The sequence below is a fragment of the Rattus norvegicus genome, chromosome 4 (genome assembly GCF_036323735.1).
Source record: "Rattus norvegicus strain BN/NHsdMcwi chromosome 4, GRCr8, whole genome shotgun sequence".
NCBI lineage: Eukaryota > Metazoa > Chordata > Mammalia > Rodentia > Muridae > Rattus > Rattus norvegicus.
Window position 1 is genome coordinate 120633373 of NC_086022.1, and position 14852 is coordinate 120648224.

The window sequence follows — 14852 nt, forward strand, 5'->3', positions numbered from 1 at the left end:
ACCCCAACAGTGGAGGAGTCAAGGTGTCACCATGACCACCTCTGCTGGCCAGGGCCTTTCAGGCCCTGTCTACTGAGAACAACTCCATTGGGTTTCTGCTGCTCTTCAGATGAGGTGTGGGCAAGAGAAGAGTTGGAGCACGGGGAGGTGGGACAGTGGGTGGGAGCTCTTGGAGGACCTTCTAGAAGGAAGGGAGGCCACGGAGGGAGGATACAGTACTCAAGGAGCTGGGCGTGGGGCCCACCGAGAACTGGAGTCTGATCCTGAACTCAGGGTATCACTCACTGAAGTTCAAGATCTATGCCTACCCACTTCTGGGTCTTCATGGACCCATAGACAGAGTCCTAGCCCCACAGTGGGCTGCCTCTCTGAGTTAGGAGTGGACAGTAGAGAAAAGGGCCACAGTAAAATGTGCTTATATAAAATTGATATGAGAGAGGGTCCTAACTCACTTAGAATCAATGTGTGGCCACGATTGCGAAGGGGCGCTTCTGTGATCTCAGCACTTGGGAGGCTGAGGCAGAATAGCTGTGAGTTCAAGGCTAGCCAGGGCTACACAGGAAGACCTTGTCTCAAAAAACAAAATAAAGAGCTAGATGGTAGACATTACAGATGGGCAGATGGATCATAGATAGACAGATAGATATAGGTAGGTAGATGATTGATAGATAGATGATAGACAGATGATAGATGATTGACAGATCTTAGAGACAGGTAAATAGATAATAGATACATATATAGGTTGATATATGTTTGATAGAAGTTGGAGACAGACAGACAGATACAGATAGGGGATACATAACAGATGATAGGTAGATACGTGATGGATAGGCGATGGCGACAGACAGGTAGACAGAGATAGCTAGGTGGGAAGGAAGGTAGACCACGGACAGGTAATAGAGACAGATAGATTTTTATGCTTTCTTGACTCTGGAACCCTCTGTGTTCTCTTCTCTAGGGATCTTACAGGATCCGCACTTAATTTAGAACGTATGAGTCACCTTATCAGTGCACCCTGTGAGAGATGAGTGACTGCAGATGCCTTCTCTTTGCCCCAAGCAGTGATGGGGTGAGGCCAAAGGGGTCCCCTCTTCTGAAGCAGGTAGAGACCTGCTTCTGATTTCCTCTGACTAATGATAACATCTGAATGTCATCACACCTGTATCCTCATCTGGGTTATTCTGGGACGTGGCTGGGGAGGGTCCCAGGGCCCCATCCCCTGACTGAGACTGCCTTTCTCACTAGGTGGGCTGGCAGGTGTCCCGTGGATGGATACTGAGGGTGAGGCACCGATCATGCTAGTCAGGCAAGATGCTGGCAGGAGGGCGGGGCGAGGGGTGGAGCTTCTAGAACAAAGGAGAATGAGGAGCCCTGGGGGCCCAGGCTGGGCATCAAAAAGGCCGAGCAGAACAAGCAGAACACAGACAGCCTGCCTCTGCCTCTGTGCCCAGCAGCCAGCCAAGACACATTGTGTCTGCTGCCTTCAACTTGTCCAGGCCGGGCAAGAACACGGCCCAGCCGACAAAGCCCTCGCTCTCCAGCGTGATTGCGCCCACACTCTTCTGTGCGTTTCTTTACTTGGCTTGTGTCACTGCTGAACTTCCAGAGGTGAGCAGAAGGATGGCCGCCAGTGGAGTCAGAAGCAAGGAAGGACGCAGGGAGCATGCCTTCGTCCCAGAGCCTTTCAATGGTACTAACGTAGCTCCCAGTCTTTGGCTGAACCGCTTTGAAGTCATCGATGACCTCAACCACTGGGACCATGCCACCAAACTGAGGTTCCTGAAAGAGTCCCTCAGGGGAGATGCCCTGGATGTCTACAACGGACTCGATTCTCAGGCCCAGGGCGATTACAATACTGTGAAGGAAGCCCTCCTGAAGTCCTTCGGGGGCCTTGGGGCAGCCCACAATAAGCCCAAAGAGATTGTGTTTGCCAACAGTATGGGTAAGGGCTACTACCTTAAAGGGAAGATCGGTCACGTGCCTGTGAGGTTCCTGGTGGACTCTGGGGCTCAGGTGTCTGTGGTTCACCCAGCCTTATGGGAGGAGGTCACTGACGCTGACCTGGATACCCTTCGTCCCTTTGACAATGTGGTCAAAGTGGCCAACGGGGCAGAGATGAAGATCTTGGGTGTGTGGGACACAGAAGTGGCCTTGGGCAAGCTGAAGTTGGAGGCCCACTTTCTGGTGGCCAATGCAAGTGCAGAGGAGGCCATTATTGGTACCGACGTGCTGCAGGACCACAATGCCGTGCTGGACTTCGAACACCGCACCTGCACCCTGAAGGGGAAGAAGTTCCGCCTGCTTCCTGTCGGGGGCTCCTTGGAGGATGAGTTTGACCTGGAGCTCATTGAGGAGGAGTCTTCTGCCCCAGAGGCCTCCCACTAAGAAACCTCCCTTCCTTGTTCCCAGCATTGGCAGGGAGACCTTGTGTTGGGGGAAGCAGATGTTGGGGTTTTGTGGGGCCTTGCCAGTCTTTACACTTGTTCTCAGTTTCCCTCCTTCTACAGAGGACTTGCCTTGCCTCTGTCTGGGGAGGGAAGCCAGCTTGGTGGCCTAAAGCAGTGCCCCCAGAGTCTTCAAAGACTTCTAAGGCTGGCAGAAGCTTCTAAGGAGGTTAGGAATATCTATCTTGAGAGAGAGCTGGGGACCTTTTTAGATGCCCTCAGTCACTTTCACATCCACAAGCCTGCTGAGCTGAGCCTGGTTCCTGGCTAAGCCCCTCGAGATGCAGATCCTTGGAGGAGACTGGCAGCTGCTCTGGAGTCAGTCCTCCCACCGAGTCCTCCCACCTGCACAAGGATGCTCCCGCCTGTCACTTGCCTTGAATCTCACGGAGCCTGTGTCAATAATTCAATTATTTCAAAACACCAATAAAGATCTGTTCATGGAAAAAGATGTCATGTGCTCAATGGTCGTGATAGAGATGGAGGGGACAGGGAAACAGCATTTTTTGCATGTGTGGCCTGGGAGGCAAACAGAAGCAGGCAGGTCAATGGGGTCTTGCGTTTTCAAAGGTGGACTCACCTCAAACATCTGAACTTCTAGTTCCTCTCATCCCTTTCTAACCACTTCTGATTCCTCCGATTTAATCTACAATATGTTAGCATACAGATTGTCCCTTATGCTCAAAAGTGACCAAGGCTATTTTGTGAGGTGTTTGGCTTGGGAACCAAGAAGTTTCTGCCAAACAAGCAGGTTCTTACTGGTACCCGGGAACCTGGCTTAGAGGTAGAAATAGGGCCAGAAAACGGGCGGGGCCTGTGGGGGGACCCTGGGAAGGTCTGGAGCTCTGGCAGCTAGGGGCAGCTTGGCCATGGGGTAGCTCATTTGGGGGAGGGGAAGAGCGGGAGGGGAGGGCATTCCTAAGCCTGGGATGGCTTTCATCTCTTGTCCAGCTTGGGTGTTCTGCCAACTTCCTGGCTCCTCTGCGAATCTGAAAACTCATCAGGCTGAGGGGAGTGGATTGAAAACTCCAGAGAGGAGCAGATCTATCCTGAATTATGAGGCCCGTGCCTTCCAAGCAGAGCCCAGGAAGATGGCACAAGGCCAGAAGTTGAGTCATGCAAAGGGTCTGCTGGCTGCAGGGAATTGGGGGCAGAGTTTGGGGGAGCCTCTCTTTCACTTGGCGATATTGGGAATTGAACCTAGGGCCTCACACAATGCTAGACAACTGTTCTACTACTGCCCTGTGCCTCCCGCTTCCCTTCTAAGTTCTTAGATTCCGATATAGTGGCTCATTAAATTGCTTAGGCTGGCCTTGAACTCATTCCGCAGTTCCAATGGGCATTAAACTTGTGATCCTGCCTGAGTCTCCTGAGTACTTGGACAAACACGCCTGTACTGCACACCTGGCTTGTGTGTCCCTGCCAGGCTCCTTCCTCCAGGCCCAAGGAGTGGCTGACGGCTCCATCACCTGTGGCTCTCTGAGTAGGAGGCAGGAAACCTGGCTGACCCCTCTTCCTGAGAAGCCTGAGGACTTGGGAACCAACCATAACAGCAGTGACATTCTCTTTGGCCTCTCTTCTCTGGTACCAACCTAACTCAGGATTTAATTCTTAGGGCTCACTAAAGCCTGACTCTGGGCAACCAAGCCCAGAATTAACTGGAATTAGCCCCAGGGCATGGCTGAGTAGGACAGGAAGCCTGGACAACAGAGGCTGGTCTCATCGGGGACCTAGACCCTGTCCCCTTATCTCTTTGGAGGTCTGAAGAATGCTGGTGTTGCCCTGGGTCTAGCCCTCTCTCTAGAGTATAAGCTCAGTGGCACCTCCCTGTGACCTAATTTTCTCTAGGTCCTTCAGATCCTACTAGCTTCTTTCTAGGCCAAAGGAGGGTGGGTGAAGAGTGGGTGGAGGTGAGAAGTGGACCTAGGAATTGAGTAGCCAGGCCAGAATTCTAGGACGCTAACTCAAAATGTCCCTGCCCTTCTCTTACCCAGAAAGGGGTTGAGCCCTGTGCTGGGTAAATTCCTGTGGGTGTCCCTACAATGTGTGACACTATACTTTGGCCTTGAGTAAGGAAGACCTGGGCTGGCAACTGTCAACAAGGTGCCTCTCCTATAGGAATGGAGACCTCCTCCTCGTTCCTCCTCCCCAGGAAGGGCCTTTAGTACAGCTACATCAAGGTAGCACCCACGTAGTGCAGGAGGCCGACGTGGACTAAGGCAGATGTTCTGTGGGCGTGGGACTGAGTAAATGTGGTTGATGGTAGAGGTTGTGGCTCTGCTATAGAGGTTTGCCTAACACGCAGGAGGAGGCCCTGGGCCCAATGGCCAGTATCCCATAAGCTGAGTGTGGTGATACCCACCTCTAACCACAGCAAGCCGAAATTGGAGCCAGGAGAATAAGGAGTTCAAGGCCAGCCTTGCTACCTAATCTGGAGCTCAACCTGGGCTGCATGAGACAGTGCCTCAGAAGACTACAAGAAAACCAATTTATTTTCATGGGCAAAATTCCAGGGCTGCTCTCCAGGGATGGGGACCCATGTGTCCAAAGCAAGGAGAAAAGCCAGTGGCTTTGGCCATAACCCTGGGAGGTGCATTTACACTTCACTTACAGGTAGTGTCCAAGCCTGGACATGACTGGCTCCCCAGTGTCGGATGGCGTGTGGAAGGAAGGGGAAGGCTGAGATTTGGAGGCTATCGGAGGTGCTGGGATGAGGAGAAGCTTGAATCTCGCTGGCACACCAGACTCTCATGGGAAGACTGACAAGAGGCTCACCTGCTTTCAGTGTGCAGCTGCCTGGACAAATTCCACTGGCGCATTGTGTGCCCGTGCGTCAGTCACAGCAGGTACATATATCAGGCTTACCTGGCATCTTGGCTAACATAGACTCTCGGGCCCTATTCATACCCAGGCCGGTCAGAGCACAACACTTCAGAGATCATGCTGAGTGCTTTTATTTAGTGTATGTTTAATGTATTGTAGAACTTTTGAAATAATTTCAGGCCAACAGAAAAGCTGCAATAAAACAAGTTCACACTGTTACTCATGTTAATAGTTAGAATTAACTTTATGATTCTCCCACACATAGAGGAACCATTGGAAAACTGCAGATCAGAAATACTGTTAGGGGTTGGGGATTTAGCTCAGTGGTAGAGCGCTTGCCTAGCAAGCGCAAGGCCCTGGGTTCGGTCCCCAGCTCTGAAAAAAAGAAAAGAAAAAAGAAAAAAAATACTGTTATCTGTTTATTTTAAAAAGACTTTCTCCAATATAAGCATAACAGTTAACCAAAGTCAGTAAATGTTGTATGTGTGTGTGTGGTACACACATGTGGTGGCCAGAGTTAGTGCTTCCACCATGGGGTTCTGGGAATTGAACTTACGTCATCAAGCCTGGTGGCAAGCGCCTTCACCTGCTCAGCCATCTCAGCAACTCCACGTTATTTTTTGACACAGAGTCTCTCACTGAACCCAGAGTCCATTAGCTGGACTAGCTGCCCACAAAGGAGACCAAGAACTTCCAGTCCTCCTGCCTCTACCCCTCACCCCACCCCACGTATGATTTATGCAGTTCTGAGGATCAAACTGAGAGCTTTGGCGTCTAGTCAAGCGCTCTGCAACTCTAGCCTTCAGGTTACCTTTCCTCTTGTGAATGGGAATTCCTGAAAAGAAGCCATGTCCGCAAAGGCCAACTGACTGCTCACAACTTCAGTGACTAGGGGTGGTTGGAATGTTGTAGGATCAGAGCCTAATTAAGATTTATCTTGGGTATGTTTTGCCTACTAAATAGCCATTTCGTCTCTCCCCTGTCAGACAGAAATCCTCTGACTAACGGATAAACAGCTTTTGGAATGGATTAACTTACCCAGTTTCCTGCCAATCCAAGGGCTAAGAGTTTCATCAGACAGCATCCGAGGCCGATCGCTGCGATTCCTCTGCTCTGCCGGAGGTTTCCGCCAGTGTACGTGAAGGCTCTTGATCTATGATTTTCCTTGTTCTGTTACTAAGAAACCTTCACGAAACTGCTTCCACACCGAAACAGGGACTTTGTGGCAACCTGAACCTGTGTTCCCCACTCCTGTTTAGCTCCAAATAACCTCCCTCACCATTCTCTTGGAGGTCATAACCGTATCTTTGCACTGGTGATAACGTATCGCTTGCTCAGGTCACCTCCGTTTTCATGACTTTGAAATGTCTGAGGATCCCTGGCTGGCTCCTTTGAAGAATGGCCTTTGCCTTGGCTAAGTCTACCGTTTTCTCATCGTTCTGAGTTTGGCGGGAACACCCAGGAGAGATGGTGTGCCTTCAGGCATCGCGTCAGGGACGTAGATGCTCACTTGTCCGAGGGCTGAGGATGCTGCCTCGTTTGCTTGCTCAGGGTACTGTCAGCCAAGTTTCTCCACCCTCGGATGACTACTTTTCCCTGTAATGAGTCAGTACCCTATAAAGACCACCCGAGGCTCTGTAAATGCTTCTCTTTAGATACTGCAAGTGGAGCCACTCTTTCTGTGAGGACGTCCCAGTGGGGTTTTCCAGTTCCTTTCCTCGATGGCACTGGGTTTCCTCACTGACAGATTCACTCGTTGCTATTGCTCAGCTGCACTTGTCTGAGCTGGACTTAGCCTTAGGGGTATCACTGTTGATTTTAATGTCCCGGTGGTTTCAAATTTGGCTGTCAGTTCTCTCCAAACTGAACTCTGTCTTCTTGGGACATCTTCCAATTGCAATTGGAACCCTCTTGGGTGGTGGTAACACACCTATAAGCCTAGCTGGTGAGGCAGGGACAGGAGGATGTCTCTGAGTTTGAGGCCAGCCGGGACTACACAGCAAGACTTTTTCTTAACAAAAAAGCAGGCCGTTGTTGTCCCAGAGTTACCATGAGCGTCTGTGTGGGGCCTCGCCCACCTCGCCTAGTGCTAGTTATACACATTTGCTGTTGTCCCCAGGCTCCTCCCCTTCTGCCATTTTCTTCCAGATGCTGGGCAGAGCCTAACGGGTCAGAGCATGCTTTCCATAGCATGACCTCCATGACAGCTTAACTCCAAAAGTGCAGCCTTTCCTTCTCTCCCCTCGGGTCAGCTGCTGAGATGCACCATTTTGCCTGCTTTGGAGTGATTTTTAAACATTAATAAAATTGCCTGAGAGCTTCAAAAAGTATAAAAAGAATATATACATAAACAATAAGGAAAAGAAAGGTCCTGGAGATGTGGCTCAGACGGTAGAGAATTTGCCTAGCACGCACAAAGCTCTGGGTTCAGTCCCCAGCACTGCCTAACGGAGGACAAGGCAGAGTAAGTCTCTAATCCTAGCACTTAGTAGGTAGAGGTAGGAGGGTCAGAAGTTCAAGATCATCCTCTGCTAGTTAGTGAGTTCAAGGCCAGCCTTTGATATATGAGACGCTGCTTCAAAAGGAAAACCAGAGTCTTTATTTTTTTTTTTTTCCCCCGGAGCTGGGCGCTCTACCACTGAGCTAAATCCCCAACCCCTGAGTCTTTATCTTTCAGGACAAAATGTTCCCAGTTTTTCTTGCCTTGCACCATTTTTTCCTAACAGGCTTGGTTCCTTTCTTAGGGTCTGGTTTTCAGAAGCCAGAATCTAGGGTCAGCTACTTTTTGTCTTCCGTTAGGTCTTCTCAGTGGTCAACGCCAAAGAAAAACACCTAATTCACATCGTGTTGCAGTAAAAATAAAAAAAGCGGTGGAACTGTTCCCGAGCGTACCCTGGCGGTCACACTTTCTCGCTAGTCCTGGCTCTGGTGGGCCATGGGAACTAGCGCTAATTTATCTCAGAATAGTATCTCTCCCGGCCGGCCAGTCTCTGCTAGCCGCGCACTCTCTGGTTCCAGCCATCCGATATAAATCAAGACTCAACAAACTGTAAGCCAATGATCAGATTTACATGTTAAATTCTCATTCCGCAATACATCCACACAATAAACTTACAACCAGTTGATAAGAATATAAACTGCCCCCCCCAGATAAGATATAATTTACCCATCCAGACAACACAAAATCCTGTACACATCCATCCCTTAAGAACAGTCATAACAACCTGTAAATGTGCAGAGAGGAATCTTAACGTCTGCCGCCATGTTCTCTTGGCTGCCTCTCTCCCCCTCACTCCTGCCTCCTCAGCCTCTCTGAAACTTTTCTCCCGCCTATCTCCCTTCTCATCCAATAACAGGTCTTGTTCTATTCCATACCTGCCTTCACCTACATAATGATATCAACCTACAACATGGCATATTTATGAATTAAAAATTATTATTAGCCAGGCACACCTTTAATCCCAGCCCTCAGAAGGCAGAGGCAGGTAGATCTCGGAGTTCAAGGGCAGCCTGGTCTACAGAGTGAGTTCCAGGACAGCCAGGGCTACATAGAGAAACACTCAAAAACCAAAAACAGCATCTGCTCCAAAAGTGTAAGGGGGCCTAGGTCCAGCCCTGCATGCTCTTTGGTTTTGGCTTTGAGCCCCATGGGCCCAGGTCAGTTGACTCTGTGGATCTTCTTGTGGTGTCCTTGATGACTCTAGCTTGTTCACTTCTATCCCCCAATCTTCCACAAGACTCTCCAAGCTCCAGCTGATGTTTGGCTGTGGGTTTCTGTATCTTGGCCTCCATGTGGGTCCCGGAACAATTGGAATGGGGGTCTGTCTCTGATTCTGTTGCCCGCCATTGGATCCCCTTCCCCTAACTGGACTGCTTCATTGGGCAGCGGGAGAGGATGTGATTAGTCCTGCTAGAACTGGATGTCCCAGTGTGAGGTGGTAGCCCAGGGGGCCCCCCTTCTCTGAGGAGAAAGAGAGAGGGTAATGGGGGAGGGAATTGTAAAGGTGGGACTGGGAGGGGAGGAGGGAGTGGGGTCTGTGATCAGGATGTAAAGTGACTAGATAATGAGGAAAAAAATTAACTGTGTGTATTTGGGTCTTTATGTGGGCATGTGATCATATGTGTATGTTCCCATGCATAAGGAAGGCAGAAGAGGGTATCAGATCCCCAAAAGCGTGAGCTACATTGGTTAAAAGTCATGTGTCACAAGTGCTGGGAACCGAACCTGGGTCCTTTGCAAGAGCAGCAAGTGGTGCTGAGCAGTGAGCCCCTGTTCTAGCATCTCCCATGGTGTAGGTATAGTTCTAAACTTCTTTCTGTATGCATCAGAACTGTGGGTTTCCACTGACCCAGTGTTGTAAGTTCCAGCACCGGTTCGTCTTCTAACTCTTTTGTTTCCGTCTTTGTAGATCCGTCTGCTTACAGGGAGGAACCAGGTTCCAGGTTGCTCAGTTCTGAAACACTGACAGGAGTTTCTAGATTGCTCATCCCTGGTCTGTGAAAAAAACCAAGGCAGAAGCAATTAATTTCACTTCCTCGGTGCCTCAGGGCATGGGTTGCCCTTGGCAGCAAACCTGAGGTGGGGTGACAGACTCTGAACGAAGTCACAAGTCAGGAGCTTGGCCTCACGTGTGCAGGGCTTGCTTCAGGGCCAGCCCACGGAGGTCCCTTATCAGAGGACTCTGAGACAACTGGAGCCAGACCAAAGGGCACAAGTGCTTCTCTTCCCCAGTGGGTACTCAGGGAGTGGCTGGCCTCGGTACTCCAGAGTGTGGCCTGGCCTGGCCTGTCTGGTCCTCTGCCACCAAAAAGACCCTGAGGTAGTTGACAGAGATGGCAGAAGCCAGCAAATCACTGATGCCAAGCAGCCTTGGGTTTGACCTTCCTGGCCAGATTGTGAGGGGACCACTGTACCTGTCACTCACTTAATCTGCCCTCAGGGAGTTGGGTCAGAGGGGGGAAACACAAGCCTTGGTGAGGCTCCATGTGCTCCCCACCTTTGTGTGAGGGTTGGGGACCAGCTAGGGCCCCGCTCTTACCTGAGGCTCCTTAGAGTTGCCACCAACTGAGAGGTGACTGGAGAAGGGCAGAAGCTGGTGTAGAGGACCTCCTGGGTCCTGTGAGGTGACTGGAGAAGGGCAGAAGCTGGTGTAGAGGACCTCCTGGGGCCTGTGAGGTGACTGGAGAAGGGCAGAAGCTGGTGTAGAGGACCTCCTGGGTCCTGTAAGGACGTTCCAGGTGGCCAGGGAGGTAGACGATATTCAAACAAAATGGATGTGGTAAATTGAAATTTTTTTGGCATAAATAAAAACAAAACTGGTACATAAGTGCAGATGTCAGTGGTAAGTGACCCAGGAAGTGGTAAGGTGTGGAGTGGGGAGGGGATGAAGAAGGGACCTGGAACACTGAGATGGGGGTGGGGACAAAGGTCCTGCCCTCAGCCTCCAGTTTATTCAGCAGGGGAAGGAAAGTGTCTTTATCTTCCAGACGGCACAGGCGTTTGGCACAATAGATAAGAGCCCATCAAGGCTCTGCTGCCTGCTGCACTGAAGCAAACAGGGGCAGGAGCAGCATCAGCTCCTCTTCACTGCTGTCCCATTCCACTGTGTAGTCCAAATGCTCGGGATAGGAGGCTAGACAAGATCTGATGGAGGCCATCTGCTTAGGCAGATAGTCTGCTGGGAGAGACAGGATGACGAAAGAAGCTATTTGATGAAGGAAACCTTCTGGGGAGTGGGGGGAGTGGCTGTCTGATGGTGGTGGCTGTCTGATGGTGGTGGCTGTCTGATGGTGGTGGCTGTCTGATGGGGACTCTGTGCTGGTTCAGGTTTAGGCTGAAAGGCTGGCAGCCAGTGGGGAGGACTGTTGGAAGAGCATTCAGGGTGTTTGTAGGAGGCGAGGTCCTGGCAATGGTGGCTCCTGAGGGAATTCCCTAACATATCAGTGGATGTGCTGGCTGGAGAATATTTCTACTCTTACAGAAACACCTCTGGAGATGTTTTACCTACACACACACACACACACACACACACACACACACATACACACACACACACACCAACAACTGGGGAAACTAAGACAGCAGGGGCTACTGTGATTGATGCTGCTCAGATTCCAAGGACCCCACAGCCTTCAATCCATGGGGACATGGGGACAGAGAAGCATGAATTCCGGCTGCTTGCTTTAGGCAACAGACAGGCCTTGGCCAGTAAGTCTCAGATACATGTTAACTCTGGTTGGAAACATTTGTTTCTAATTAACTTATGAAGATAGAAAAAAAATTTCTACCAAGTAGAGGAGACATAACTGGCTTTAAAATAAACCCATAGGGGGAAAAATCCTAGTATTTCCCCCAAATTCCAAATCTTTTCCTCTAATTATTACTTTTTATTGCTGTGTTAATTCTTTCGAGGTTTAAATTCCTTTTAGTGGGTTTTTGTTGTTGTTTCTTTCTTTGTTTTCAGTGATAGGAGTCATATGTGCTTATCGCAGGAAAACTAGAAAAAAAAAAAAGGAGTTCCTAGCATTTGGAGGCTGAGGCAGGAGGATAGCTGTGAATCTGTTGCTAGCCTGAGCATCAGAGTGAGACCTTGTCTCAAAATACAAAATAAATAAAATAAATGAATAAGCTTATGAGGAGTGGCGTATTCATGCACCCTCTGTAGGTCAAACATGGTAGTCTGTCTGTCTGTTCGCCTGTCAGTCTTTCCTTCTTTCTATATAGGGTCTCACTATGTAACTCAGGCTGTCCTACAACTCACTGTATAGATCAGGCTGGCCTTAACTCCTGATTCTTCTGCTTTGGTGATAGGAACACAATACACCCAATCAACCTGCCTGCTTTTCCTCCCTCCCGCCCTTCTTCCTTCCATCCCTCCCTTCCTTTTCTTCCTCCTTCCCTCCTTCCCTTCTTCCCTTCTTCCCTCCCTCTCTCTCTTCTTCTCCTTCCCTCCCTCTCTCTCTCCCTCCCTCTCCTTCACTCCTCCCTTTCCTCTTTGCTCTACTCTTCCTTCACAAAAGTCCTATGTCACTTTCTGTTTTTCAGGCTCACCCTTTAACCCATCCTTCAGTTGGGGACACTTAGGTGGTTTCCACTACTTTGCTGTTTCCGACCAGTGAGAGGGATTGTGTCCCCAACCACTATGACAGAGACAAAGCTCACATGCTAAGTGGACGAAGCTAGACACAAAGTGGCCACGATGACTCCACTTACACAATTTCTCAAAAGACTTATGCAAAATCAAACCACAGTGCATAGAGCTGCAGCCTCAGGAGACAAAACAGTAAGGCAAGGAAGGATAGCCACTCTCTGGTGGGCCCGTGTGTCCTTCAGTGCTGGGCTGGTGGAACCCTTGTGGGCAGAGCACAGAAGGCCTCAGGTCCAGCAGAGTCTCGGTCTCTCCCCTGCTGTATCTTCCTTTCCGCATGCACAGGGCATTACACTAAATATTAGCTTTTAGATTTTTCCCCCCAAGTTGTCTTCAAACTTTTGGTTACTCTCCTGCCTCAGCCTCCTGTGCTCTGGGATCCCAGGTGTGCACCATGCCAAGCAAGTCATGAGTTTTTAGTAAAAGCCTCACTTACTCTCATTGTTTGGGTCGCATGGCCACGTGCTGGAGACTGTGGCCTGCCTGTCTCAGGGCTGAGCCTAAAGTCCCTTTCTGAGGGTGGGTGTTGCTGAGCACAGCCTGGGCACTTGAGAAAAATACAAGCTGCATGTGACGATAAGAGAGGGCAGCGTGACTCAGAGCACGGGTCAGCGGATAGACAGCGATGGGCAGGCAGGAAGCCCGTGAGTTGACATTTGTACTGGCACTCAAAGAAAATGAGGGCGTAGAGGAGGCAGCTGTGCGAAGGTCTGTGGTGAGGCATGCTGGGAATTCCAGGGAGGAGGAATAAAATGGACAAGAGACAAAGGGGCCAGGGGGAAGCTTGGTGGCTACCTGCCTCTGAAGACACTGTCTGCTCTGCCAAGTGGACAACATTCTCTGGGAGGCTTAGACAATAAGATCTGAGGCCTGGTCTGAAGGACCCCAGACAGTAGACAAGCCCAGGCAGAGTCAAGGAGGCCAGCAAGAGGCTTCGGGAAAGACTAATTGGTCTTATGCTGTGGCATGTGGCCTCGAGGCTCCTGGCAGACCCCTTTACTCCAGTCTCTTCCTAGAGCCAAGGGCTCCATCTGTTCTCTCTCTGGAGATGGGCACTGAACTTGCAACACAGAAGCAGTCTCTCTCTGTTGGGCCCCCATATGCCACAGGGACCTCCTCTGGTCTTGTCTAAGATCCCCTCACTGTGTCCTGTCAAGTACTTTGTAAGGGGGCGCGAGATGGTTCAGTTGGTAAAGTGCTTGCTTGTCACACGAGTATTAGGAGCTAAGTTCAGATTCTCAGAATCCAGAAAAAATTCAGGCAGGGTTAACAGTCCCAGTGCCAGTGAGGCAGAGGAAGGAGAATCCCCAGGGTTGCTGGCAAGCCAGTCAAGCGAATGGGTGAGTGAGGGCCTTGTTCAGGGAAAAACCCTGTCAGGGAGACACAAACATCAGAAATGGGCCTCTGGCCTCCAAACACATGAGCACACACATGCGTACACGCTTGCATATACACACATGTGAGCCAACACCAGCCTTACCCCTCACCCCACCCCATGATTAGGTGGACAGCAACTGAAAACACCTGATGTGCCCCCCTGGCTCCCACACGGACAGGTGTGCACACACGTAAGAAAAGGATAAAACCTTAGGCTCCTGGTGCTTTTGGGGTTTTGGAGATGTGACCTGACCGACCTGGGGTCGCTGACACAGGAAAGTGTACCACATTTCCAAGGTGATTTCGATCAAGGCAGGGCTGGAGCAGGACCCCACTTGTGCACCTTCCTGAAGACGTCTGCCTCACAGGTGATGTTAAGACGTGTTGGCACTGCCTTCTCCTCCTTCACTTTTTAAGATGTGCAGCCCAAGTTTGCCTTAAACTTCCAATGTAGCTGAGGCTGGCCTTAACTCCTGACCCTCCAGCCTCCCCACCCAAGTGCTGGGGTTACAGGTGTATGTCACCACACGTAAGTGACTTCCTTACAGTTCTAACAGCAGAGTCCAGTGAGAAATCCTGCAGCTCCTGGGGTGGGGCCAGGGGTGGTTCCCCTTTGCTTCTGACAAGTGGCTCTGCCCGCTTGGTTAACTTGGCCACATTCCTGTTCTCTATGGGAATCCCACCCTTCAGGAGCCCCGAGCCCTACAGCTGAACCAGAGCACTTCTTTTCCAGGAAAGCTCCCTACCACACTGAGACAAACAACAAAAGGCCTCCCTTGTGCCTGGCAGACACGTGATCCTGACTGAGTCAAATTATCCTTCATAGTCTTCAGCTGAGTAGAAAAAGAGACCGCAGTGTTCTCCTTGACACAGAGATCCTACGTGACATTGGGGTTCTTGCTCTCCACAAGAGAAGATCTAAAACTTCAAAGATTACATATTATTAAGCCAGTGGAGCCTTTAATCCCAGCATTCAGGAAGCAGAGACAGGCAGCTCTCTGTGAGTTGGAGAGCAACCAGGTATATATACTGAATTCTAAGACTATATAATGACACTTTG

General features: G+C 50.3%; 1 protein-coding gene across 1 annotated transcript; it reads left to right on the forward strand.

The window, feature by feature from the left end:
* The first annotated feature begins 1420 nt into the window (after window positions 1–1420).
* Window positions 1421–2893, forward strand: Asprv1 (aspartic peptidase, retroviral-like 1). The gene has a single exon (NM_001399078.1). It carries the CDS (start codon window positions 1621–1623, stop codon window positions 2383–2385), a length of 765 nt encoding a protein of 254 aa, NP_001386007.1. The 5' UTR covers window positions 1421–1620; the 3' UTR covers window positions 2386–2893.
* Window positions 2894–14852: the final 11959 nt, after the last annotated feature.

What these genes read in the sequence shown, in the direction of transcription:
- Asprv1 (NM_001399078.1), top strand. Translation starts at nt 1,621, where the DNA reads ATGGCCGCCAGTGGAGTCAGAAGCAAGGAAGGACGCAGGGAGCATGCC.